Genomic DNA, 27,555 nt, shown 5'->3' on the forward strand with positions numbered 1-27,555 from the left:
CCTAGAGTTGGGGCTCTAAGGAAGAAAAACTCCAATCACAATTATTCTGATAATAGGTTTGTATTTTATTAAACATAAAATATAGCCATTAGGTAAAAATGCCTTCTTTACAACAAAGATAATAATGACGGAAGAAAGATTACATTCATACTGTTTATTTTGCAGATTGCGCGTCTGTTTTTTTTGTATTATTAAGGGGAAAAATGTAATTGTTATGTTATAATTAATTAATAACATTACTTCTATCATAGATCTGCGTAATTCCTAATAAATAGACACTAATTCGTTGCAATAGAGATTCCTCATTCCACCAATTTAATAATACATAAGCGTCTACTCTCGCCTGTCTCTCTGCTGCACCTGAGCCATCGTGATGTATTGCCGCACGAGGCGTGAAATCTCATGTGCCTGCTCAGTCTGCACGCGGATGACACGCTGCTGCATCAGATTGCCCACTTTCATATCCAGGAACAGCGCTCCATCCTCAGATCGCACCTGTGGAGAGCACAAAACATGCTTAGATATCAGAATTATAGGAAAGGCTTACTGAAGCCAAACAAAGAGCGAGTTTAGCAACTCAGTCTGTGTCATCCCAGGTGAGAAATCTTTCCAAATAATATGCAAATTCCTTACCTTCCGCGTGGAGATGACTTCTGTGAAGGGATAATGCTGCATTGTCTCGTGACTGTTAGGATCCAGGAACAAGACACCTTTGCGATTCAGCGCCAGAATCAATTCTCGCCACATCGATGAGGAATCCTCAAGCTGACCACCGTCATCTGTCCACACGCGCTTCACGGCGAAGAAACTGCTGCCGAAGAGCGGCCACGTGGCGAGCACGGCCAGGAACTGCGCCTTCACCTGGCCCGGACTCAGTGGCGCCACGGACGGCCAGGATGACTGCACGAGCGCCACCCACTGTGCTGGACGCAGCTCACGGATGCCCAGCGCCGGCTTTGGCAGCAGGAATTTGATCTCCTTCATCGTCGGCACGTGACTCAAGTCCGCGGCGCGATGAAGCAGTGACGCCACGCGCGCCATGTCGCGCACCACGTCCGGCGGCGGCGCTCCACCGCCAGGCAACTCCAGCAGCAAGCCCTCGAGATAGTCAGGCGCCACCTGATTGAACAGAACCTCCACGTAGAGCGGCGTCGGCACGGGATCGCGCTTCAGCGGGAAGTGCCAGACGCTGCGGCAGAAGATGAGATAGAACGGCTGTCCGGACTTGAGCAGCTCCGTCGTCACGTCCAGGATATACTCATCTGCCGCCAGAGGCATCGTGAAGGCGTCTCCTTGGACGATGCAGTACAGCGAGAATTCCTGCTGCTCAGCGCCACTGTCAATGCCCAGGAGTGAGCACAGTTCAGCAATCACGTCCGCAACAACAGTGGAACAGCGCGTGTTCACAACACGCTCAGCTCCACCAGGAAGACGATAGATCTGTCGACGCGCGGATCTGCAAAACAATAATAATCTCATTAGATTGCGCATATCAATTGGTTAATCTTCAAGGCTTTCAAATGCCTGTCAGCTGGCCGTTCTTGTGGTTTTCATTTCGATCAAACTACAGAACAATCATCACGCGAGCGAACATCTTGTTACAATCAACGGGGATCAAGAGAACTCACCTTCCGGCTGAGACAGCGGTGACTTCCTCAACGCTTGGCACATTTTTGCGTCCTCCGCAGCGAGCTGTCTTCCGCAGATTCGTCAGACAAACAGCCGCCGTTCCGTGACAAGAACGCCGTCGATCGGACGCCGCCACCGACAAATGCTCCATCAAATACGGACGCAGGGCGTCTGAGCACCCAAAGTACGCCGCCAGGATGCTGAGAAGGCGCCAAGCTCGCTGCACTGACTCTGGATTTGGCGAACGATTCAGTGTCGTTTGCTTCATCAGTTGACAATAGACCTCATCACGCAGTGTAAGATGTTTGTGGCAATGCTGAGAAGATAAATTTGCATGAAGAATTTACCAAAAACCATCTCAAAGTGCACGCAATTTCTCGAGTTCCACACTAAGTTGAATTGATTGAATATGGAAAGTACTGTGAAATAATCAGATGGCCGTTCTTGGAATTTTCATGTGAAAAATTCAATTGACGAACATTCATCACTAAATGCCTAAAGGAAGTGATTCTGCTTGGGTTGGATTTGTTGGAGTGAAAGACTCACCATGAGAATCGTGTAGACGCATTGAACTTCCGTGAGATCGGGATCCGAGGGAAGATCTCCGCAGTAGCGAAGGATGCATTCGAAGCACTCGAGCGCCAGCATTGCCAAGTCCGACGGGAGACGCAACAGAGGTGTCTTCAGAGCAGTCGCTTGCCATCTCACGAGATCCAATTGTGGCCTCGAGCCACTCGACGATCTCTTCTCGCCACGCGTCACAATCGGCGCAATTTTGGCATCGTCATTCTGGACACTGCAAATGCAAGAAAAGAGCACAAAGTTATTGGGAGAGAGTCATTTTAGTGCAATATTATTCACTTCAATTCCCCATCTTTCACTGCAAACTCCATTCTGTCGGCGTCACAATTGTAAGAAGCGAACCGATTTGCCTTTTATGCTTGTCTATGACTAAAACTGCACTGAACACGGTAAGAAATCCGCAACCATGACGAAGTGAAAGATGAAAACCTCAAAATGCATTATGTTTTGTTTCTTTTTGGGTGTGCAAAAACTCACAGATCAACTTAGAGACAGACAAAATTACAATATTGTGTGTATAGAAATACATTTCGCTACAATAGCGCGAGATCATCAAATATCTCGCGGTTTTAGTAAGAGTAGCACACACAAAATGAGATCATTTTGATAAAAAAAAAACACGCGGAGGAAAATATGAATCGGTAAATTATTGTGAGGCAAAAAAATCGGGCCATTGAATGTTAACCACTCTTCGGCGCAGTAAATTGCTCACTTCCAGCAACAGTGCGCGAGTGCAAATCTCGAAAACTCCCTAATCAACAGCACAAGTGCGGAGAAAATTCAACTAACCGTCCACTGGAAGACGTGTTAACAATACGCAGAGAGAGAGAGAAGCGATCATGATCTTCAGGCCGTAATTGATTGTGGTTGAGATGAGAAGAAAAAAAAAACATGAAATGTCTGAAAATTTCTGTTCCACATGAAAAATCGTCTCATATTTTGAGCTTTTCTCCAGTTTCCTCACTCACACTTTTCGCGCCATTTCTTGCACAAATTTCCTCTCCGCGCACAAGTGGAACCACACAATGTGCAAAATTCGCTGCACTTTTTTTTTAATCAATGCAAAATGCACTTTTTCCACGTGAGATTTGCCATTTTTTTTCTACCTGTTTGCTGTAATAACAGGAATTTCTTGGCGAAAAAAGCCAAGAGCAAGTGTGTAACTTTCTAAAAATCATATGTCATACATTTTATCTGTGCATTAGTATTCAGATATGCAGGAGAAATATTAAATCCACATGAGTTGAGATTAGGAAATTGACATTTCTCACATTCCAACTCAACAAATGATCTCTCTTTTCACGAGAAACTGATCGCCGATCTTATTTTCCTTTTGACTTCAGTCTCTGTTTTATTGCGCCAGAAGAATGTGAAGACATCATTTGTGATTTAAGAAACGGTGATTTGGGTATAATATATCGTGATTACATTAGAGAAGAGCGGAGTTTGAACACGTTTAACTTCCCATTTACATTGCTTATATTGATGGAACATATAAGAAATATTTTCATCAATTTCTCGGGTTGAATGGGTTCAATAAAAGAAGATTTATCTCCATATTTCTTATATGAAAATGGCTTTAAGAACAATAATTAAAATATCCTATCATTTTTGAATTTGTAATATGCCAAGAAAAGGTTTTTCCATTATCACTAATTAGAATGTTTCTGTTCTATAAAATATTTTATGATTTCAATGTTGTGTGAAACTGAAAATCCTATTTTCACCTTAATAAGGAGAAAAAGAACAATGTTTATCTTCTTAAATACACGAAAACATATTAAATAACAATGTCAATGTTTTGCGTAGCCCCACTCTCCCCTAAACAACATAGGAATTCTGCAAAATAACAGCACATTCATCAAGTTAAATGAGAAATACCACTAAAATGACTGATTTCAGCGGCAAATGTACGATTTCTGTGTGAATTGATTGACCTCTTAATTGCCTAATCAGTTAATTATGTTGCGCATAACGACAATCAGTGGACTTTCTTGCAATCTCAATTCACCCGAACATTTTAGTAATGAAATCTATTGTCAACAGTGTTTACTCACTCATTGCGGAAATGCTGAGCTGCGAATTGCAGAAGGGAATATTTCGCTGATCCTGCGGAGACGCCATTCATCGGAACGGCGTCGTCGTCTCTCATCTGTTGCTGCATCAGCACGTCCTGATGGTTGATGGACGTCTTGTGGTGTCCGGGCGATGAGAGCTTGCGCCCATTGTGTATAGGCTGCGTTTGCTCAGTCACGTCGTGATCCTCATGACGCTGCTGTCCTGCAGACGGAGAAGTTGCTTGGCGTCGAACCATCATCGCCTCCTGATGATGATGACGCTCAGTGTGACTTGCATTCAAAGTCGCGGCCGCCGCTCGAGCTCCTGAAGACAACGTTGATGTCTTCGAGTGAATCTGCAAATTATAACAAAAGAGTTGACGTTATATGATTGTAAAAGAGGGTAAAAAATCAGCTTCTTAACACTTTGGCGCTCAGTATTATTAGACAAATTAAGGGCAAAATGAAGACTGAAAACTTCAGTGTTAAAGTTATTAATTGGCTGTCAGTGGATTATTTCTTGGTTTTCAAAGAGATTCTTATAAAAATCACTTTCTAAAACTGCAGAAAAAGTTGAAGTTACGCACAATTTCAGAGCACATTTACATATCTCTACAATGTGCGTCTGTAACTTGGTCTGCAACAATGCTTCAATGTTAAAACATCCCACATGTGACGCAGAATTGCTCTTTTAGTCAGACTAATGCTCTAATTGAGTTTTCATAGCATTTAGCTAAAGGAGGGGCGACTTCGCGGTCGAGAAACTCTGTGTTGGTCCAAAGTGAGATACGCGCGCCAGTAGAAAGTTGTGTGAAAGATGTTTTTGTACCAAAGATGGCCACACTCTGGCTACTTTTCGGTCACTTTCTTCGATAGCTGAACCTTGCATCTCTTGCACCGCGAGCATTGCAAAATGCGAAGACAAACTACACGTGAGATTGGAAAAAATGAGCATTTCTTGCAATTCATCTATCTCCTTAGTTTGCAGACAAAAACAACCCGCGATACGCTCGTGTCCAACCTAAACTGACTTTCACTCAACACTTTATGTGACTCCAAGTATCTTCTCTAACCTCAGCCGATTCTCTCAGTGTCTCGAAGCGTGCCAGAATCTCCTTGACAGAGACTTTCGGCTCAATTGGCTCCTCAATTATCGTCTCCATGCGACCAACTGAACCCGAACTGGTGATGCTCGATCGACGATTCTTCGCCACAGATGAATTGCTCGATATTGACGAAATTGTTCCGTTGACTTGCGCCGGAACAAATGCAATTGGATCTTCTTTGGCCTCTTCGCATCTACTTTTATGCCTCTTTAGTGACGACTTGTGAATAAATTCATCCATCGAGCGAACACTCGCGCATTCATTCTCATGCAATTGACTTGATTTCTCAAGGTAAGCCTTTATCACGGGCTCCCGCGGAATCTCCAGCTTCTCCATCATGTCCTCGAAGCCATTTCTCCTCAGGTGCACCTGTGCCGTCGTCGTGCCCGTGAGTTGCTCAATTTCCGGCGACGAGTCCGTGTCACAAATGCCATCGTCACTCGAACTGTCGCCTTCCAGTGAATTCACAAGACTGTCCAGAGACGCTGGACGGGGAAAAAGATGGGATTTGTGCGCAAATCCCAACTCAGCGTCCTCACAATTGTCCTGAGCCACTGGACTTGGCGTGGGAATGGAGTCATAGCACTTGTACGTGTTCTTCGGATCTCTCAGACGCATTGGTGAATTTGACTTTTGCTCCATCGAAAGCATCTTCTTCTATATTCACGACACAAATATTCCAGTCACTCTATATTCACACTGAAATCCAATTCAACATCTGTTACAGTAACGCTTTGCTTTCTCCCATATTTCGCACTGTTGCAGTCGAATCTCTAAGCAATATAGCTTCAGCACCATTGAGAAACACACGAGTGTCTTGAGAGGTTCTTCACCACAAAATTATACAAAATTGCTACTCTTCTGAAGAGCAATAACACAAAAGTCCTCTATTTTATTGAATAGATAGAAAAAAAACACTATAGAGGAAAACCTCTTAATGAGCAATTCACCAAAGAAGAACCGGTTCAACCTCGATGATCTCAAGTTGAATTGATTCGCAAAGAAATTTCACGATGTTTGCAGATCAACAGCGCAAGAGCCACTGACTCCCAATGCCTGCCAGCCATCGTGCCATTGACCAAAAGCTAGCTTTTCTCTTTCTCTCTCGCCGCTTTTCTCCACGTCCGGATCGATTCCCCTCCGCAATTTGCACTCAATACCAGACACTCTTGTTCCGATAATATGTTATGCATCTTCACCAAGGCGGAGATAATGTGGCTAAGATCTGCACGAGACTTCTGGGCAGTGTTTAAAGTCCACTCCAACATTTTTAACACTTTCTTTGAAATGCTAATACGATTCATTCTCAAGTTATCGCCATAGAATAAATTAAAATCTCAACTTCTAAAGTCACTTTAGGACAATCGTAGAACAATTTTCAGTTCAAACTCTTGAAAAGAACTCAACATTTGTCACTTAATACTTCTCCTCAAAATGCTAATTTTCAGTGCCAATTGCAAATTTTCGATTCACTCGTGGCGAAAACTTGATACTGATTTTTTTTTACCCCTGCGATTGATCAAAAAACTCTCCGTTAGACATACATATTTCCACCTTATCTTCTCCTCTGCGAGGCAACGAGGCATCTTTACAGTGTATACCGCGGATTGTGGGTCAGTGTGAAGAAGTACGTTATGTATAAAGCAGCACTGTTGATCTCAAAACGTACTTTTTCTCTCTCAACAAACTCCTCTACTTTTCTTGAAGTAAGACAAAATTCACAAAGAGAGGCCTTTATATGGCCAAATAAATATGCTTAAGAGAGTGTGGATAATGTTGAAAAAGTAGCATTTCTTAACACTCCTTTATACCATCAAGACATCTCACAAAACCAATGTACTTAAGGAACTGTAAAAGAAGCACTATTGGTTTTATTGATTGCGACTCTCTGCCGTCTTTCTTATCTCTCTCTCTGTCTCTCTTCTTCACAGAAGCACTTTTCTAAGTGTAATGAAGACAAATGATACACTTTATATTTCTTTATGATTTCCCCAGATTGTAGATTTCCAAATTTTGTATAGGCATTTTCACTTCTATTCACTCCAACTCTACAGCACAGTGATGCTCGTATTTGGAGCAAAACATTTGATTATTCTTATGTTACTAACTCACTTTAGGATAAAAATGATTCCCGCATGAAAATTTATTTACATTGTGTCTCACTCTTTCCAAAAACACTTCCCTTCCTCTTAATGTGATTCACACATTATAAAAAATCGTGCTAATGAGATAACATTGCCCAAAAAAACATACACTCGTGAGACATTTTTGTTGCCCAAAATGTTTTCATATACGCAAACAGACCGACAGGAAAACTGTACAAATTTTGAGCTTCTGGTTGTACGCTTACAATATTCATCTGCCATAATGAATTCTTGTGCAACAATAATGTGAATAATTTCATCGATATTACACGCTCAAGCAACTGAAGGCGAAATAAATGCATTTGTTACACAAGATTTTGCCTCTATCGAACCTTCTGTTATAGTTTTTTTTTCTCTTCTCTCGTCTGATGTTGCATAAAATCACAATACAAACACACCTTTTTTCAATTCTTGCAGATTAACGATGAGAGAAATTGATCCAAATGCGTAAGCTTGGCCATTTTTCTTCCTCATTTGTTATGGACATTTTATGCAACAACATCCAATTTCCGCACTTTTCCACCCAAGGCTTCCTCATCATTCTTATTCATCTCCCATCACCATGTATTTGATGGAAAATCTCTGGTAGGAAAATTGAGTCTTTCACAAACATGAGTGTGTTTTCTTATACATCGAAAAAACTTCCAATTTTGAGCGTTTTTTTTTCTATCAAGGTGCGTTGTGATCATCAAGCGATAAATTGCGAGCAATCATTAAAAATATACTCTTAACTCATAAGAAAATCATTGAGACTTTCCGCGTACTAAAATCAGTGAAAGTTTTTTCTTCCTTATTTCAGCCTAATTATTACTGCAGAATTATTATTGGTGAAATTGTTTTCATTTTTATAAGCAATATGGACACTGAATCGTGACATTTATAGCAACACGTGAAGTTAATTCAGTCATTTAACCTTCACTTGGCACACAAATAATAATAATGACACAAGAATTCATTGGTAAAAGACAGAATTGTTCAAATTCAAAGGGGTAAAAAACACTCACCATCTTGTATTCCTGACAGAATGTCTGCACCATGCTCTGGATGGCTGACGCCCTGGGCGCGTGCACAGTGACCCGCGTGCCGCTCCTGAGCGTGAGCTGAAGCGCAGCCGGACGCGGCAGAGTCGTAGCGCCCTGGAGTTCAGCGAAGGGCACAGAGCGGATCACGATGAGATGCTCAGAGTTGCGCCGCGCCAGATACACGCCACTGTGCGACACGGCTAGGATGCTGACCTCCGGCAGCTGTGACGATCCGCTCACCGTGAACAGGCGCGCGAAATAGAACGGCCAGTTGCGCGCCAAGTCCACCAAGTGACGCTTCACAATGGCACGCACCTGGCCGGACATGTTCTCCAGCGTCACGCCGTGTCCTTCCAGTAGATTCAGCGCCGCCCGCCGATCGGCCGGTGCAATTCGCAACGACGCCGTGCGCCCAAATACATCGGTAGCAATCTGCGCGAAGAGCAGATCCAGCGACGCCGGCGGCCCGAGCGCCTCGCCGGGACGGAAGACTTCCTTGCGCACGCGCAACTTCCATGGCACGCGATTGTACGTGAGACACGCAGTCGCTGGCGTCTTGAAGGACGGCGGCGCCGGCACAGGAGCCGGAATTGCCGGCATTGGCCAATCGTCAATCACCATCTCCGATTCGTCCATCTTGTCCGTGTTCGTGGACACCAGCGTGGACGCAGAGCTCTTGCGCTCACGCTCCTGCGCACTTTTCTGCGCCATGTGCGTCTTGAAAGTCGCCCTCTCGGCCGGCGCGCGCATTCTGTCCTTCTCTGGCGCTATGCTCTTGGGCAGAATCGGCTGATATACCTTGTTGCTCTCCCGCTCGCGCTCCACCTGACGAATCTCATACAGGCGCTCGCGCTTCTCGCGATCCTTCTCCCGCTCGCGATCGCTTCCACTTGACGGCGGACCCTCGACCTCCGCCCGATCCCATACGGCCTCGCTGAAATTCTCGCGATCCCGCGACCTCGATCGCGACCGCGATCTCTCTCTATCCATCGAGATGTCCTGCTTGAAGCCTGGCGAGAGGAGACAACAAAGCATTATTGCGTATGATTTCATGTGGCGATTCAGCGTTCAAATTACTCACTGTTGTCATAGACCATGTCAAGTTTGGCCGCTTCTGCATTTCCCCACGAGTCGCACGTGTCCTTACCGGTATCGCTGGCATTCCATGCCGGACGAGCGCCGAAAGTGTCGCGCTCCTGGCGCTGCATGAAGGCCGGCAGTTCGTTCACTGCCGAGTCGCCGCGCTGCTGCAATTGCTGTGGCACCACCGGAGCCGGTGGTGGTGGAACTGGCGGCACGCTGTTCGGCGGCCTTATTGGCGGCGGTGGCGCCGGACCAGGAGGAGCCGGCGGTAGAACCTGCACAAAAACAAGAAGTTAATTATCACTCATCGCATTATTATTCGGCATCTTCAATGCGCACCACTGGCCATGGAGGCGGCGTTGGCCGCTTGCCGAGCTCCATACGTTGTACTTGACTTCTCACCGACGGTATCTCTGGACTCTGGAACATGCCGCTGCCACCCAGCTGCTGCTCCAGCATCATTCGGCGCGCATCCTCCAGCTTCGCCGGCGCCCTCTCGGGTCTGTCAGAGCGCGTGCTGTTGGACGATCGCACCGAATGCCCAGCAGTGACTTGCTCCAGTCGCTGCCGCATCTCCGAGCTCAGTTTCAGCTTCCCCACGCTGCCCGGCGGAGGGCGCTCCGCCCCAATCTCAAAACTCCTGCGCTGCTGCACGGCCTTCATCGGCACACTCTGATGATTCACCTGCTGCTGCTGCTGCTGCTCCAGCGATGCTGTGGAGTCCTTGGCCTTCTTCATCACGTGATCCACCTCAAACTCCTCCCATTCAACGGCGCTGGGATCGTTGGGCGAGTCCCCAGACTGATTGTGGGCATGCGGACTCGTCTTGCGCTGGTTCTGGCGCATCTTGAAGTGCAAGAAGTTCTCGTCAGTTTCATTCATGGGTGTGTCTTGAGGTGGCGGCCAGCGCCACTTGCCGATGCGGACAGTCTTAGCGCGCCCATAGGGATCAATGAAAGGCCTGGCCTCGGACGGATCCTTGAACTCCAGCGGAGGCGGCATGGGCGGCGGTGGAGGCGGCGGAATAAGTGATCCGCCGCTCTCGGACGAAATCTTGCGATTGCGCAACATGTCGAGGAAGGGCGATGACGAGGAGCGCCCCTTGAAGCTGGGCTTCCTGCCAGATGGCGACGCTGGGGTAGTCTCTTGCTGCCTCAGCAGACTCTGCAGCGCCTGATTCTGCTCCATGAGTTGCTGTTGAATCTGCAGATTCTGCGCCATTGCCGACTCGAGGAAGGCGCGTTGCACTTGATGCTGATACACGAGCGAACCGTCGCCAGCCGGACGCACGGCGCCGCCAAAGCCATTCGCCTGGCCCTGCGCCGTTCCGCCACCCTTGATCGCCTCCACGAGTTCCGCCTTCTCCGTGAGATGCCGCAAGGAATCGTTTATGAAGATGGGCTGGAAGAGGTTCGTGATGTAGTCATCCACTGATATCTCCAGTTGATCCGTGATGGACGCCACCTCAGCGTCGGGATCTTGCGACTGGGCAGCCTTTTCACCGCCCCCTTTAATGTGGCTCATGAGCTGAGCTGCACTGCAGAGCTCGGCGATGTCGGCATCCATGAGGTCAGCATTTGCAAAGGCGTCGAATTCCTCTCCGCCGCCGCCGCGGATGCTGGCCGCCAGAGAGCGAGCGTCAGACAACTCATCCAGCGACCCATCGAGTACCGGACTGAAGAGCTCGTCCAGGAACTGATCGACATCCGAGGCCTGCGAGGGCACTCTCACACGTCTTACGTGGCTCGCGAGCGAAGGCGCCTCGCTGGTGTCCGACATGGCTGACGATCTGATCCCGTACTCTGCTCTGTCGATGTACTTGCTCGAGTGCGAGCTAGCAGAGCGCTTGCCGGCGTATTGGGACTTCTGGTAGCGCGGCGGCGGATCTTGAGCCTGCTTGGTCGGCGCCAGACGCTCAGTGGAGTGATATCGATCGTTCAGGCGACTCTCAGACAATCCCAGAGTCGTCAGCGGTTCAGGACTTGGACGCGAGACAATTTCCACCGACTCGCCGGCGAGAAGATCATCCAGAGACCGTGATCGTGTCTTCTCCACTTCGAAGTATCGCTCATTGAGGGCCGAACTGCGCGACAGCAGATCATGGGAAGTCTTCCGCGCCACACTCTCGAACGGCCGATAGTCTACTTTGCGCTCCTCACGCTCAATCTTCTTCTCCACGACATTCTCCTGCACACTTGCCGCCCGTGGCGGCTCAGGCGGTGGCACTTGAGGCCTTCGCGGACTACTCAATTCAATGTCTGACACCACAACTTGGGAATTCTTCCGGCCGCAGCGCATCAAGTCACTGCGCACAGCCGGAAAAGCCGGACAAAGTTCCTTCTCCGCCACGAGATCCAGCACAAAGTCCAGCCCACAGGAATCTGTGATCAAACCCGTGTCATCCATCACGACCGTCCATCCGGAGCTGGGAATGCCCATTGATGACACCGCCAGTCCCGCTGCCTCTTCGCACGTCGTCCACGAGTCAATGGCCACGGTTTGCGTGACGCCATCGGGCAGAGTGAGGCCAATGGCGATGTCTGACATGCGCGACGTCGATCGCCACTCAAGCCAAGTCGGCGGAAATAGCCGGCAAGACGGCGCTTGCAAGCCATTACTATAGCGTAGAAGCTTCTTCAGCAGCATCTCTCGCATGGCGTCCGGGGCATTATCAATCACAAACTTGATCAGATACTTATTCAGCGCCGATCCGGGCTGGAAGCACGACAGACAGTGTGTCATCAGTTGCCAGATACGCTGCGCGTGAGTGGGATCCGTGCGATAGGATTGATTGCACAACTGCACAAGGATTTCATCCCTCAAGCCTCGGCTGGACAATCCCTTGTGCACAATGTAGTCCGCCAGGGTTTTCTCCTTTACGCCATCAATCGTCGAGTCCCCGGTCCAACGCAAAATAAGCTTGAACATGGCCAGAGCGTCCTGGAAGTCTTGATCACGAGCGGCGGCGCGCGACAGAAACGGCGTGTTGATGGGATCGCGTCGAGCACCAAGTCGTGCGCCATTGCAGTACACCGAACTGAACTTGCCAAAGGCGAATTGATCCAAATCTGAGGGCAGATTTCCCGTGGCTGGTGGTCCAGGAACAGTTCCCACCACCTTCACCAGATGCCGATCGCCGTGAACGGAACTCCAGCCCTCAATCTTCGAGAAGATGAACGCCAACTCTGCCGGCACGTCCAGGTGCACGACAGGACTCCTCTCGCTCTGCTCCTTCGCCAGGCGTTGCGCCATGCGCTCGCGCTGCGCCTTCTCGGCATCGCGCCGCCTCTTCATCTCCGTCTTCAACATACCATAGCGCTTCCGCTGCACCTTGCCACGATACAGCGCCTGAGCCTTCACTGTGGCCTCCTTGAGGTTCTGGAAGGATCTCTTCTGCCTCCTGCCGCGCCACACGGACTGAATCTTCACGGCCGCCCGCCGTTGACGTTGCAATCTCTTGCGCGCCAGCATTCCGCGCACGTGCTTCTGAACCACCACGGCGGCATTGCGGAGCCTCTCCGAGCGTCCACCTTCGAGGATGCGATGCAGATCCTCGCGCAGGAATACGCGCGTGGCTCCGAGCTGGAAGTCAGGGCCCTCGGTGGCGGTCTTCGGCAGTGCGTCCAGCACCATGCGGCACAGTTCGCGGTATGGCGTGCCCCTGGGAATAGGCGTCTTCAGCATGTGGCGATAGCGCTCGACGAAGTGCTGGAAGCGCAGGCGCACAGGATAGCCCTTCTGGCGGATACGGATGGTGTCGAGCATGCCGAGGTAGCGCAGCTGCTGCAGCACGCACGGCATGTCCATACGCAGCGCCTGTTTGTCATTGTTCGGCTTGATGCAGCGCACAAACCACGGATTGCATCGCGCCATCGATTGCAGCAGCTGCTGCAGCGAGTCCGAGAAGCGCGCCGCGACGGTTGGCGTGCGCGGTTTCATCGTCACGAAGCGTCCATTGGCACCGCGTGGCATCGATTTGCCAGCATCACGCTGCGCCCTCAGCATGCGCGTCATGTCCGCGATGAGTGGTTGCTTGCTGGACGACAGTAACTCCAGCAAATCCAGCGCCAGAGCATCGCGATTCTTCTCAAGAAAACCCTCCACGCAGTACCACACCTGGCCAGCATAGTGATTCACACCGAACTCCTGCGCACCAATTCGCGGTCGTGAGTACAACTCACTGAGGGCGTGATTATAGTGACACTTTTCCAGGAAGCTCAGATCCGTGGCACGTGGGAAGTTGGATTCGTCATCGAGGAGGTGAAAAATACCCACGGGTTTCTTGGCCATCAAGTGAATCACTGGCAAATTGTCCTCCCATGTGAGTGGCGTCCACTCGAGTCTTTCCCTCGCGTATTCCGCCTGTTCCAGCTTGAAGACGTGCTTGTTGAAGTACAAATGGAGATTCTCATTGGCATAATTGATGCACAGTTGCTCAAAGGAATTTTCCGCGAGATCCTCAAAGCCAAATATATCGAGAATCGATATTCGCTGGGCATCGTGAGTTCCACCCTTGTGCACAATTGAATTGATACGTGACACGAGCCAGCTGAAGAGGCCCGAATAGAGGGCCTTCGCGAAGGCATCTCTCACGTCTAGCGCCTGATCGATGCTCAATGGCGTGTGCAGGCGTTCAGCACGCGCTTCCGTAATACGCGTCGTGAGCGATCGCAGCAAACCCTCACTGGAGATCTGCAGCAGATGCGCTGACCACTTGATCTCCGCATCAGAGCCCACTTCCACGCCCTCCTGGCCATGGCGCAGCTGCCGCCGATGGAAGTAGATGTTTCCCAGATGCAGCACAGACGCCAGCACACGTACGATTCCCTCACGTTCACTCTCAGTCACGCCTAGCACCTGCATAGCGCCCTGCAGCGACTCCCAATCCACCCGGCCGGGCGCACAATCGGAGCCACCCTGATTGAGATAGAAGTACTTCTCCGCCTCCAGAAGCCCGTACTTCGTGCGCTCAGCATCCGAGAGGCCGCCGAGGAGTTCGTAGAAAACGTGGTAGTTCCTCTCGCCGGGCGCCTGAGTGACAATCCTTGACTTCTCCAGCAGGTACTGCGTGATCTTCGCACCCACAATGGCACCTTGCTTGAAGTACACCTCCAAGTACTTCCCAAAACGCGAACTGTTGTCATTCCGAGCCGTTCGCGCATTTCCGAACGCCTCCAGCAGCGGCGCCGCCTCGAGAATCTGTTCAGTGATGACAGCACTGGCAGATCCGCCGCCAGGCACAACTGCCGCTAGATATTGCATCACCAGCTTCGTGGACTCCGTCTTGCCAGCGCCAGATTCGCCAGAGATCACCACAACTTGCGGCGACGGCAGAGCAGCGTGAGCGGCCGCGCCGATGGCGAACAGATGAGGCGGAAGAGTGCCCAGAGGACGGCCGGCGTACTTCTTCGCCACCTCCAGTCCATAGGAGTCCGGGAACATCTTGTACGGATTCACGGCGATGAGAATGCTACCGGCGAACGTGTAGATCAGCCCATGATCGTAGCGCAGACGCAGATTCCACAGCAGAGACGCCTCGTGGAGATCATCCAGCTGTGTCATGTCATCCACACCGCTTCCGCCCAAGTCCTGGCGCGCCTGTAGATTGCCCTCGCCCAGAGACAACGTGAATGTCTGTGGCTGCGGAGAAGAGAGAAGAAACAAGTGTTAGTATTTGACTTTACTAAATACAATAGAAGTAACTATAATATTTGGCACCTAAATTTTAACAAGACTTCATTTATAAATAGAGGCAAGCTAACCAATCCTGAAAGTATTGGTGAAAACTACAAAAATTGGTTTCTCTTAGAAATAAACACATGCTAACATTCTGCGCTATGACGTCACTGCACAGGGACACTAATCTCCTGACCACTTGCGGATATCTTCCATGTCTTCGCCTCAACTTCTTAGCGCGAATCTCATCGTCACTGAGACGCTCAATGCACGCGATATCGTCAATGTTTGGGCGTCTCTGGCGACGCCAAACGCCAGAGCGCAGTGAGGACAGCGATGGCGAGGAACACGGCGTGGATGTCGCTGATCCACCCTTTTGCCATGGTTCCAAGTGAAATCTCACGATGCGCATCGTGCGCAGGACAGCAAAAAGCCACCCAGCAGAATGCGTTGAACACAGTCGCGAGAGGAAGTGACCAAGACTGCATCGCCAGAGTGAAACTCGAGAAAGACTGAAATATCTAGGCGAATATGTGCGTTCTGCGCTGACTGAAATTTCTCAATGTAATAATTCTCGTCCAGTGAAAATGTATGTTGCCATCCTACATACACCAATGGTTTTTCACATCCGATAACACCACACTTTATCTCCATCAATCTCTCATTCTCCTGCGCTTCTCTCTCTCTCTCTCTCTCAAACAGGCTTCTTTTTAGAGTATAATCTCACTGTAATTGAAAGTCGAGCACAAGAAAGCTCAACATGAACACCGTCGCGATCAGCGTGCTTTAGTATTTAAGCATAAGTACAGCTATTAATTGTAAACACAGCTAGTGTGGTATTGAATACAGTGAAATACAAAGAAGTTACTTGCACATATTAGGCACAGAGATTTATGAAAGTGCAGGGAAAACTGCATTCACTGACCATTCAGAGACTTTTCATCTGCCATTTCCATGACTTTTCTTTCTATTCACAATATCACCTTTTTTACGCTGAAGAAGAAAATAACATAAATCCAGTGGGTTTTTGCCTAAATCTAGGCGCGTATAATCACAAATTTGTTATGATTTTGTAATAACACCACAAAAAATTCGAGAGCAATTAACTTTCTTTATCTCCTAATGCCTAATTAATTAAAATCATCTTCCAGCCGAGTGAGATAATAAAATGCAATATATTGGCGGAAAGAGGCACTTTCTTTTTTTACGTTTCACCCACATTCTCGCCTTATCACATCCATAAATCATCGATGGAGTGCAAGCAAGATGATTTATTGATGTGAAAAATCATTTAATTCCACAAACGCCTCGTAAACCGCGATAAAGGCGTGAGATATGCTGCAAGAGAAGTGTGTGTGTTTTTTTGAGAACTCACCTTTCCATTGATAACCGCCTGAACTATTATTACTTGCGCTGCTCGATGGACTTCTTGGATTTCACCCGGCAACGGATGCCCGAGACCCGGATCAAACCACACAAGATCACCCTCGTTCCAATCCATACTTCCCCCAAATTCGATCTTGCGCACTCGTCTATGCGTTCCTCGCGACCACAACGAGACAATTTGCTGCCTTTCTCACAGTCACACTGTAATCCATCCACTATTCTTTGCGTATCTGCAAGTGAAGGAGAAAATAGCCATGAAGAATATGTTCATAACAGCCAACAGTGTCTGTTGTCTACGCTCACAAACATCACCACACAATGCTACACATTCAGGAAAATTGAGCTGATAAAAGAGACTCTCAATGTGAGGCATAAATTTACAGTGCGTGTCGACATTGAATTTTGCCCATTTTTTTACCATTTCGACTCTCATCTAAAGTGAACACATTTCAACTTCATTTTCTGCTCAATTTTTTCACCCTCTCACTTTATAAATGAAATATTTAGTTGTTTGCGCATAAGATCATGTTCATTTAACCCTTTCACGACGACTATTATGATTATATGATCCACACAGATTGAAAAACGAGGGAAAATAAAAAAGTATTCCCTGGTCTCAAATTGCTCATCAAATTGAGTATTTAGTTTATTTTCTTCAAAATCTAGGTCATATTTGTCCAATAGAATATTCTCACTATGGAAATCCTTCGACAAAGAAACGTAATTCTGCATTTCCTATTAAAATTCTGAGTATTGAGGAAAGTCAGGACCTCTTTTGGCTTGTCTCACTCAATTTCCTCCCGTCCTGCAAGGGTTAACTTCACAATTGTTAAGCAATTAATACCAAATTGCACATTACTCTGCAAATTCCACAGTCCATTCATGTTAAAGCATTGTATTTTAATGACAAGATGCGTTTGATTGACCATAAAGAGTGCTTTAGCTTCACTCCAACATTACACTTGACCTCACAATGTAAGTAAAATTGTTACACAACTGAATAATTTCCTTTTTCCACATTCGCAACACCCATTTTTTCTGCCTCTTTCACTCATGTGCACCAAGAATATCTCACACGTCTCTTTTTTTTTTTGCATGTCTAACCGTCTAAGAACACATTTGAAACATCACAGAAAATTAAGTATCAGGAATGTCTACTTCATGTGCAATTTAATATCCTCAATTGCCCAAGAATTCATCGGTGCTGTTCATCGAGGTGTGCAATAGAAAGAGAATTAGTGAGGAGAGAATTTTCTCTTTGCCACACGCGAAACTTCATCATCTTCAACATGAATTTTCCTCCAGCAAAAGCCACGTGAACATTTTATATCCATTTGTTAACATCAATACGTGGACAAAATCTGCCTTCTTTTATGATATCTTATGGTGCGCAATGTGCAAAAAGCACATTCTTAAGGATGATGTGCATATAAATTCAACTCTGTGACAGACAGCAACGATTTCACGGGGACAAAATACAGCTGTTAAAGATGTGAATGGGGGGAGAATGAAATAAAAATGCAGAGAATATCACGCATAACTGTACAGAAGAGCTCTAAAAATTCAAAGTAGCGACAAAAGTCCAATGGAGATTTGGCATAAATAAGCTCACAAGACAACAAGCTTTTGTGTGGGAATTCTGCTTCTCACCGCAATACATAAAATTAAAAGGTAATTCCTTAAGATAAAGACACTTTTCGCTTGAGAATTTAATATGTCACAGTTTTTCTTTCAACCATGTATGGTGCTTTCGTGATTTTCCATTTATCAGATCAATGAAGAGTTTTGTAAAACACAAGAAGATTGAAAGCTGAACGATTAACTACATTAACAGTTAGTCAACCTATTCAAATCTTGTCGATGCAATAATAATTACACATCTCCAATTGTCTGTAGAAGATAAGTTTGTTGAGATTTTACTTACACATGTTGATTAAACATAGCAGAATGAAAGTTTTATTGATAGTTTTTATGTCTGTTTGTGAGATATTCATGAATATATTTAGGATTTATTTAATTAATAAAGATTGAGAGAAGAGAAAACACGAGACATGAAAAACGCGTCTTCATTGCACCATCAAAGGAATGCACTTTTTCACTGTTATTTCTTCACTGAATATTCAATTCAGGTAAAATATTGAGAGAAGCATTGAAAAATTCATAAATTGCGCATAATAACGGGTAAGAAATCTTAAGCTTGTGACATTGCAAATTGACAAAATTTTACGTCTTCGGAAGAGACAAGCTCTCTGAACAATTCAAGGGAAATGAAAGTCATGATTTTAAGAGGATTTTGAGACTAGAGAAAACACAAATTCCTGCGGTAATTCAGCAAAACGCTGAAGCGAGGAGAAATTAAGTGTTAACTTGCAGTGAATATAAATTAGTGAACCTCATTATTATTGTTTGCTGTAATACTTTTGACGGATTTGTGAAGCTAGTATTGTCAATTCCACTGCTTATATACGGAAATGCTTGAATAAAGTGCCACTTTTATGGCCTGGCCATTGCCAGGAAGGTGTAAAAAAAAAAAGAACACTGCGAAGATTGCAGAAATATTTAGGCAGGGAGGGAGAGAGACAGAAGTTCACTCCAACTTTGAATGTCAATGATTAAATCCTTATGTTCATGTGTGAGGAATTTTTCACGGTGATGGAATTCTAATAATTTGTCGAACAAATCTCAGGCGTACCACATTTCTTCAGGTCATGAATATGCAAATTGTTTGGTGTGGTTGAAAAAAAATACACCATTAGCCATCAAGACAAAATACTTCACCAACACGCCGAAGAGCGTCTCATAGAAATATACACATTTCCAATATTACACTACAATTGAAGTCTTATTGACTGAATATTTGTAAGCCAACATTATGTGACCATCAGAAATTCCTCAGAGTTGCTGCAAAGGTGCTTTTGGAGAGAAGGCGCGAGATACTCAAAGAATTTCATTGCATAACACGAAAAAAAAAATCATACCGCGCCTTCTCTCAAATGTACCATTGCGTCGCATGTGAATTGAAACACACAAGAGCTCGGCAGAGTGCAGAAATTGTCTTCCAAACATCGCCTCTCGAGCAACATGTTGAGAGACACCACAGATTGTATGGATGTTCGGCATAGTTTATGATCTAACCCAACTAGATATGCGACACTATTGCCACAACTAAATTGTCTATTAATTCTCTACGAGAAACATTTCTGCCGTGAATTCCTGCTGTATACGAGAGAGCAGGTCTGCTTTTGACAGGACTTTAAGAATTTCAGCTGTTTCTTACAGAAAGTTCATTGGACGAAATGAATAAGTAAGGTTTTTTCTTGGAATTAGAAGACTAGACTGAAAAGTTCTTGCTCTAGAAAATCTTTGAATTGTCAGATTTTTGACTAGTTAAGCTACATTTTTGGACAGAATTAATTCTGTCAATTAAAGATACCAAATTAGATACCCGGATTTAGATAGGATTTAGATACTGGGCTTCCTAAACTTCTGATCAAAGTCATAACATTTTCAACCTTATCGCTTTTGTATAAAAATTGTTTACACAAAATTTTTATATGAAATACTATAAAATCAAATAGACCTTGATCTGAATTTAATGATTTTTACGAGAGTAATTATTATCATCTTTCACATTAAAATATAAGTTTGAAAATATTGAAATAATTTAGAAATTACGGAGAACTTTCTTTTATTTGTTTTTGAAATATTTCTCAGTTTAAATTCAATTTCATGATTCTCCTACTAAAAAAAAATTTGCAAGGTTCGCAGCTTTACGAATCGTTTAAATCTTTTAATAGCTTGTTGTTTGCATTTATAACTTTGCGTAAAGAATTAGTGTGAATTCCTGACTCTCTCTCTTTCCTTTTGGTTAAGGACATTAAATATCAACATTTCAACATCTTTTACGCACCATTTTTCACATCATTCATCATTCTCATTCTCTCTACACACACTGAACATCGCCAAAAACATAACATTTCAAGAATATGTGTGTACATCGTCATGAAGTTGAGTGGATATAATGCAAATGTGTTAAACGCCAACGTAACAATATTTTTGGAACATTTTTCACTGCGTGAAACTTCAACACATGGAGCTGAAGATCATTTGATCCACGGAAAAGTGTTCTCTTCTCTCCCTTCCACGCGATATCAAGCACAAAAAGATCGCCATGGGAAGAAGATCCGCACAAGAAATGATGGAAAATTAACACGTCATCAATGAGATTGTCTAGTGTAAAAGTTCTGGGCGATCACAGATTAATGCATGAGTGAAATCCTTCCCCAATTCTCTTGCAACTTTTCTCAGCCGGAGTTGCGATCAGGATGCTTCTGCGCTGGACTGAAGGAATCACCGTGAAACGGGCGACGATCGCGAGTCCAGCGGATGTGATGAAGGTGTGCGGGAAAGACGGTGAGTGAGTCTTGGAGAGAGAGAGATTGGAATTTCAAAATGGCTGCCACGACTCAATGACTGGGAATTGGGTGCGGATTCCACTGATTTCTTGCACTTGGCTCCAATCCACGGAGCACCGTCGATAAGAGATAATTTCCCCAATCAATCACAAAACTATCGCAATGCCTCTGTGATCTGTGTGTGTGAACTTAATGAGTGCAGAGCACACGAGGATCACACAATTTCATTCAGCATTCTTTGCATAGCAAAACCACTCCCTGAAAAGCCCCGTTTGCGGAATTGAGCCTCGCCATATCCAATTATTGTCTATAACACACTTTGTAGAACAAAACTTATAAAGCAGGTAAAACGCATTCACCTTCATTATATATGCATAACCACCAATATTCTCCACTTTGTCCTCAATCACGCACTGGAAGACACAAACATTAGAATGTTTTCAATAAAACACTTTCTGTGGAACAGAAAAAATGTCCCTTTAAGGTAAAATTGCAGATAAGATGTAGTATTTTAACAGAGGAGTAACAGGAAAAATTGCCAGCGAGACTAAAGTGATCTCAACTTGTTGAATTAGTCCGAGCAACTAACCAGACTTAGAGAGCTTCGGTGTGAGTGGAAGTGATCTGACGAGTGCGCATTCTTCGCCGTGAGACAGAGCGAGAGCGGTGGATTGCACAAGCATGAAAGAGCACGGCGTTTTACTCACACACACGGGCCAGGTAAAATGCCACCACAGGTATCAATCACCGTTACACCAGCTTCTCCAGGTGGGACATAAGCAACACACACGCGCCGAGCGATCGAAAAGCCACAGCGGCCGAAAGGAGGGGAAATCATTGCCGTTGCCATTGATGATGATCTTCCAGACGGTTTTGATCGTTTCAATTTAGAAAAGTCGAAGGCATGTTTTCAGCTGAAATAAAGCATGTTTGCATTCTGATCGCAGCTTTTGGCGAAATGGAAATCAATAAATTAACTCTAAATTCAGCTTTGGCCATAAAGAACCGTCGAGTGTTGACGAAATAGCATCCTAGAGGACTTATTTTTGCGTTTTACACTGTATTCTGAACTCACCCTGAATTCCTTCAGTGAAAGGATGCTTTCCTCCAGCCATGCAAACTGTTGCAAATCCGCCTGCTTATCTCGTCTCTTCTTACGGCAACTGATGACCTGCAATTTGTCGCACAATTTACTCAATTGGTTAATAAATTCATCGCCGGAAGTACTTGCAACGCATCCACAGATTTGGATTGCTCTCAAGCACATTATTTACCTTACAATTCTCCCGGTGAAACCAAAAAATCCATCTCTTGCGAACTGCTTTGAATCCTTCCGGGATAGTTGATGGCAATGCAAGCAGCTCCAGCTCATGTTGAGGCTCATCCTGATAAAAACCACGTGTTTCATGCGTGCTTCTAACCACCGCTTCTTGGCCGGGAAGATTGCTGCGAAGCTTCCCTGTTCTGCAAGAAAACATTGAATTACAGCGATGAGAGAATGAAATTTGGCAAAGTTAATAAACTCACGTCTTCTTTATTCCCTAGACGGTGCACAAAAATTTGAGGAAAACCCATTTCTGCAGCTGATTTCCACGCTTTTCCCACACTTCGCAATGCCTTGGCACATGCCGGAATTGTGGTTATGTCGGGTTCTTGCCTTTTTCGGGGCCTGTAATTTAGCATAAATCATGCTGAATCCCGGTGTTTGTATGTTGGCAGCAGTGGAATCTTGAAATCTCACGTGTGAATTTATAAACAAAGTTGAAATTCAGTGAATTTATTGGTAAAAATAATCAAATAGTGCTTTATTCCCCTTAAATATCGGATCAACCACAAAATGACCTCGCAATCTCGTGAGTTATTCCAATCGCTGAATAGAGAATGAATATTTACTAAGAGCAAGACTAAGAGTTTAACCATTGTTTTTTTCTGCAGATCTCATCTCTTGGCTCAATCGTCCTCATTTGAGGCCCATGGATTCCCTCAAACTGACCATAAAAGTGTGGAATTCGATTGATTTCATAAATCCTACGAAGTACGAGACACTCGTGAAGTACTTTTGCGAGAAATTGCCGGATTTGTGCCACCTTCCGGAAAATGCGGAGTCCGAAGAATTGTGGGCCAGCGTCCGGGAGTTTTGCCAGCTAAAAATTCCCGTTGGCGTGGTGACATTCCAGACGAAGAGCTTCCTCATTGACACACTGATTGTGTGTCTTAAAGCAGTAGATTTGAGGGTGTTTTCTGTCCTCAAGAGCACTTCTGACAATTCCAGTCTTGCCAGTTTCTTCAGCAGCAACATTTCGGCTTTTTGCCGGCTGCAGGCAAAGACTCTGGTCTCGTGGATGGCTGTGCTGGAGCAGACGCATCGTGAGGATGGCCTGAGTGAGGACGAGAAGCGAATCACGGCGGAATTGTTGAAGAAAATCCAGGAATTCTGCCAGCATCAAGCCAGCAATTCCGCCTTCCGGGAGATTTACCTGCGGGAACTTCACCAACAACTCACGGAATTGGTGATATATCTGCAGAAGAGACGCATGAATTGGAAGAGTGATTTTTTCGGCATGTTAAGAGGGGTGTTCTTCGGCGAAGACGCAACAAAATGGTACAGAGATCAGTTTGAGGCTCCTGAAGGAGCTCAAAACTTCCGTCACGATCGCCTTGTGTTTACCAAAGAATCTCTTCACGTCTGTCTGATGAATATTGAAGCGTTCTTCTCGGCTTTCCGCGGACAGAAGGAATTGTGCGTCAGCTTGGCTGACTTTCTATTCAGGAATGTCTTTGTGCCGGGCGAAATGGAGATTGAAAGCGTCGTTCTGGGCATCAGTCATGTCATGCTCCTCATGCGAAGCTACAACATCAAGCCTGAGGGCGAGAGAATCAAGAGGCGAATCCTGACAATTGTAGAGGAGTTTTCAGAGAGAAACACTCGAGACTGTTTGATGCTGATTTTGAGTGCTTTGCGACTGAATCCTGTGATCTTTGCGGATGATCTCTTGTCACTGCTCGTGAAGTTCCTCTTCTTGCCGAAGAATGAGTCGATTTTGAGCGTCTTCAGTCAATTCTTTGCTCTGTGCCTGGAAACATTTCACAAATTGGGGCGTTTCGAGAAGATGCTCGCCAAATTGCTAGACACAATCAATGTCAAGGCGATTTCCATGGATTTCCCGAAGAAGCTCAAGAGAAAGTTGAAGGATGACACTGAGATGTCAGCGAAGAGGCAGAAAATGAGTGAATCTGGAGCATTTCTTGAGCTTCTCTGTGAGAAACAGTCAGAAAATCGCCACAAAACACTAGTGAATTGGACGGAGATTTCATTCGCCTGGTCAGATGAGATTTCCTGGACATTCTCGAGGATAATTCTCACACTTCTACCCAATGCCAGCTTATCTGTGTGGAAGACGCTGATTTTCCATGCCCAGAACGCTCTCAACACTGCCAAGGACCGTAAATTTGATGAGAATTCACTGTTCTTCCTCGACTTTGCCTCCAAAATCATCTGCGCCTATCTTGAAGGGTGTCGCTTGCTGGAAAAGCCTGCCGATATTGCGAAGAAGATCGACGAGAGGAGACTTCTGATGAAGACTCTGTTCAAGTGTGTGGAACTTCCGGAAAGACCTCTGAGAGCTTGTCTGGAAATTTATCTTCAAATGCTTGACTTTGATGCCGCTCTGTTGGTTTATCGGCCAGATTCCCTTCCAGAAAATGACCAGGAAAGCTTCCAGAGAATTGAGTATTTGGATGAGGAAGCCTGGAAAGCGCTTCAGAACAGAATTACGGATGGAAACGTAAATGAATTGCTGAATTCTGCACAATTGAAGCTATTCAAGTTGAGTCAGATTGAGAGGACGTCCGAAAGCTTCTTCCCGCAGGACTTGCAAGATGAATTGTGGCTAATCAAGCAACTTTCGCGAGAGCAGAAGATCGTTCAGGCCCAGAAGATGACGGGAGATTTCGATTTGGAGGTGTTTGAAGACCAGGAATTCATGGAAATCTTCCTTTTGGATACTTTTCAAAGGATTTCTGATGAAATCCACAGCAAAAAGTTGCCTTTCTGCAAGATTGACTTCGGTGAATTGCTTCGCGGTGGGAATTTTGATGGACTCCCAGAGACAATTCTTTCATCCGTGAAGATAGTAAATCTCGAGGGGAAAATTAATCGTGTGGAGCTGCAGAAACTCCTGGCAAAATTGACAAATTTGCCTTTGGGATTTCTGGCTAAGGAAGCAAAGACTCAAACATTATTCTTCCTCCTAATTTTGCTTCATTCGCTCCAGGATTTTGAGGACTTGAAGGATATTTTGCTGCACATCTTGAGGAATCTGACAGAATTGGGCAACGAAGTGGACGTTTTTCGTCACATTTCCGTGCGAAAAACCATAGAAATGTTCCCAAATGCGGCAAAGCATAGAAAAATCTTTGAACTTCTCCTCAATGCGGCAACAAATTATCAGACTGAGGCGAATCTTGCCGCTTTGGCTGATTTGCTGCCCTTCCTTGAGGTCGAAAAGAAGCCAATTTGCAGGAATTTGTGCTTCATTGCGGTGCGAAACTTCTCACAATCGCGCAGATTTCACAAGTTTGAGAAGGAAATCCTGCAAATTGGATCGAAACTCACTTCAATGGCGCTGCAATTGTTCGAATGCGAGCAGGAAATTGATGGATTGCTGCCGGCTTTTACTGCCACACTCTCTGCTCTGTTCAGCAGCAAAGACAACAGTGCGAAAGTGCACGAGGACGCGGGCAGGATAGCGATGAGATTCATGTGTAAAGAAGACGGGGGAAATGCTCTGGATCTCTTGAAGATTGTCGTCGATCGCAGGGAATCTCTGGCCATATCTCGGGAGTCTCTCGCTCCGATTGTCCTGAGATTCTGGAAGGGAATGAAGATGTGTGAGAAGATGGCAAACATTCTCATGAGTCACTGCACGAATGAGGAATTTCAGGAGATTCTGCAGGCGCTGAAAGAAGAGGAAGGAGTGCAAGAAGTGATTGTGGTGCTGCGCAATTTGGGCGGCTGCAACATGAGTGAGGAGAAAGGAGAGACTTTTGCGGAATTCTATGAGCAGATCATGTGGGAAATCACGTCTTCGGCTGCACTTTTGGACATTCTGCAGTGTCATGTTGTCGTGGTGAAGAACAAAAAGGTATTTGAAGTTTATAGCTTGATTTGTAATAGAGAAGAATTTCTACAAATTGATTGATTATTCTTTCAGATTCCACTTCACAACTCCCTCTTCAGCAACATGCTGACATTCCTGTTGGAGATCAATCTGAAGCGCCTGATGAGCAGCATGAAAGATTTCTCCGATCTTCACCTCGGCATGATTGAATTCTGCCATGCAGTCAATCAGCATCGATCGTCATGCCTCAAGTTCGCGATGCCTCAGTTTGTGGCGATCTTCAAGGGTCTGGTGCACGGTATCTGTGGCTTTCGCAGCGAGCGGAGCAAGAAGGATAAGCTGGACAAGGAGGACATTGAGATTCTGACTGGTCTGGCGCATAAACTCGAAGTCATGATTGCCTTCATGGCGTCCAAGAGCAAGAATGCCAAAAGAGTGGCTCCATTCATGCTGGTCTTCGTGATAAACGAGATGATCTACAATCACAATTCGGCGACACTAAATCCAAGTGTAAGTTGATAGTTTGCATTTAAATACACTCAATCTTGATAAAATATAGGAAAACTGCATAATAACCAAGCGAGAATCAAATTGACAACCAATTAACAACTTTATCACTGAAGTTTTCAGCAGATATTCGCACAAGTCTCTTATTAAGTATGTAATAATCTTGTTAAAAGTTATGCAAGCTTAAAAATTAATCAATTCTTCAGGTTAGAATGTGTTAATGAGCTCAAAATTAGAAAACATGTCATAGAGTTTTTAATATATTGAATTTGCAAAAAAAAACTGAAATGTATCACAGTTTAGTTGCAAGAATTCATGTTTTTCGACTTAATTTGCTTTAAGTTGATTAAATAATCTCAAAATTTCGTCTAATTTGTTTGACAAAGAATTGTCAAACAAAGGCTAAATGTTTTGGTTGATGTTTCAGATAAAAACCCACATAAACAACATGTGCCACTCATTGATCTCCATGTGCGACCCAAACTACGGTCAATTCATCCTCAGGAGTTGCTCTGAAGCGTCGCGCAGTGTCTACAAGACGCTGCTGAAGGAGTACGAGAAGTACCGCAAGTTCCACGGAAAGGTGTAAGAGACGTTTGCTGTACCATTTTTATTCTTATTTAAAAAGGTTCTGCGCGTCCAATATTGTTTTCTTTACACTTTCTCTACACATTTAATTGTTTTTTTTTGGATTACAGTTAATGCAGTTTCTTATTAAATTCTTTGTTGTCACGCACATTGTCATTCATACATGATGCCTAATCAGTCGCTAAAATATATAAATTTAGTTATACTTCTGTCGTTTGATCGTCAAAATTTGGGGGGAGG

At 45.4% G+C, this 27,555-nt stretch overlaps 2 protein-coding genes across 3 annotated transcripts; one reads left to right on the top strand and one right to left on the bottom strand.

Moving 5' to 3' along the window:
* Window positions 1-41: 41 nt before the first annotated feature.
* Window positions 42-22,732, bottom strand: LOC132256441 (unconventional myosin-XV). 2 transcript variants are annotated; one of them, XM_059752856.1, is made up of 12 exons: window positions 22,628-22,732; window positions 22,375-22,564; window positions 22,176-22,271; window positions 16,675-16,915; window positions 9,963-15,263; window positions 9,622-9,898; window positions 8,523-9,550; window positions 4,269-4,624; window positions 2,176-2,425; window positions 1,629-1,945; window positions 634-1,456; window positions 42-495 (listed from the first exon to the last, which is right to left on the bottom strand). In XM_059752856.1, exons 4-12 carry the CDS (start codon window positions 16,798-16,800, stop codon window positions 334-336), a joined length of 8,640 nt encoding a protein of 2,879 aa, XP_059608839.1. In that variant the 5' UTR covers window positions 16,801-16,915; window positions 22,176-22,271; window positions 22,375-22,564; window positions 22,628-22,732; the 3' UTR covers window positions 42-333. The 2 variants fall into 2 exon arrangements, with proteins under 2 accessions (XP_059608839.1, XP_059608840.1); XM_059752857.1 differs by lacking the exons at window positions 22,176-22,271; window positions 22,375-22,564; window positions 22,628-22,732 and adding an exon at window positions 21,460-21,700.
* A 205-nt stretch (window positions 22,733-22,937) lies between these two features.
* Window positions 22,938-27,324, top strand: LOC132256058 (uncharacterized). The gene is made up of 4 exons (XM_059752239.1): window positions 22,938-22,953; window positions 23,036-26,244; window positions 26,314-26,730; window positions 27,155-27,324. Exons 1-4 carry the CDS (start codon window positions 22,938-22,940, stop codon window positions 27,314-27,316), a joined length of 3,804 nt encoding a protein of 1,267 aa, XP_059608222.1. The 3' UTR covers window positions 27,317-27,324.
* Window positions 27,325-27,555: the final 231 nt, after the last annotated feature.

The sequence above is a fragment of the Phlebotomus argentipes genome, unplaced genomic scaffold (assembly GCF_947086385.1).
Source record: "Phlebotomus argentipes unplaced genomic scaffold, Phlebotomus argentipes genome assembly contig_5, whole genome shotgun sequence".
In the NCBI taxonomy this organism is placed as follows: Eukaryota; Metazoa; Arthropoda; class Insecta; order Diptera; family Psychodidae; genus Phlebotomus; species Phlebotomus argentipes.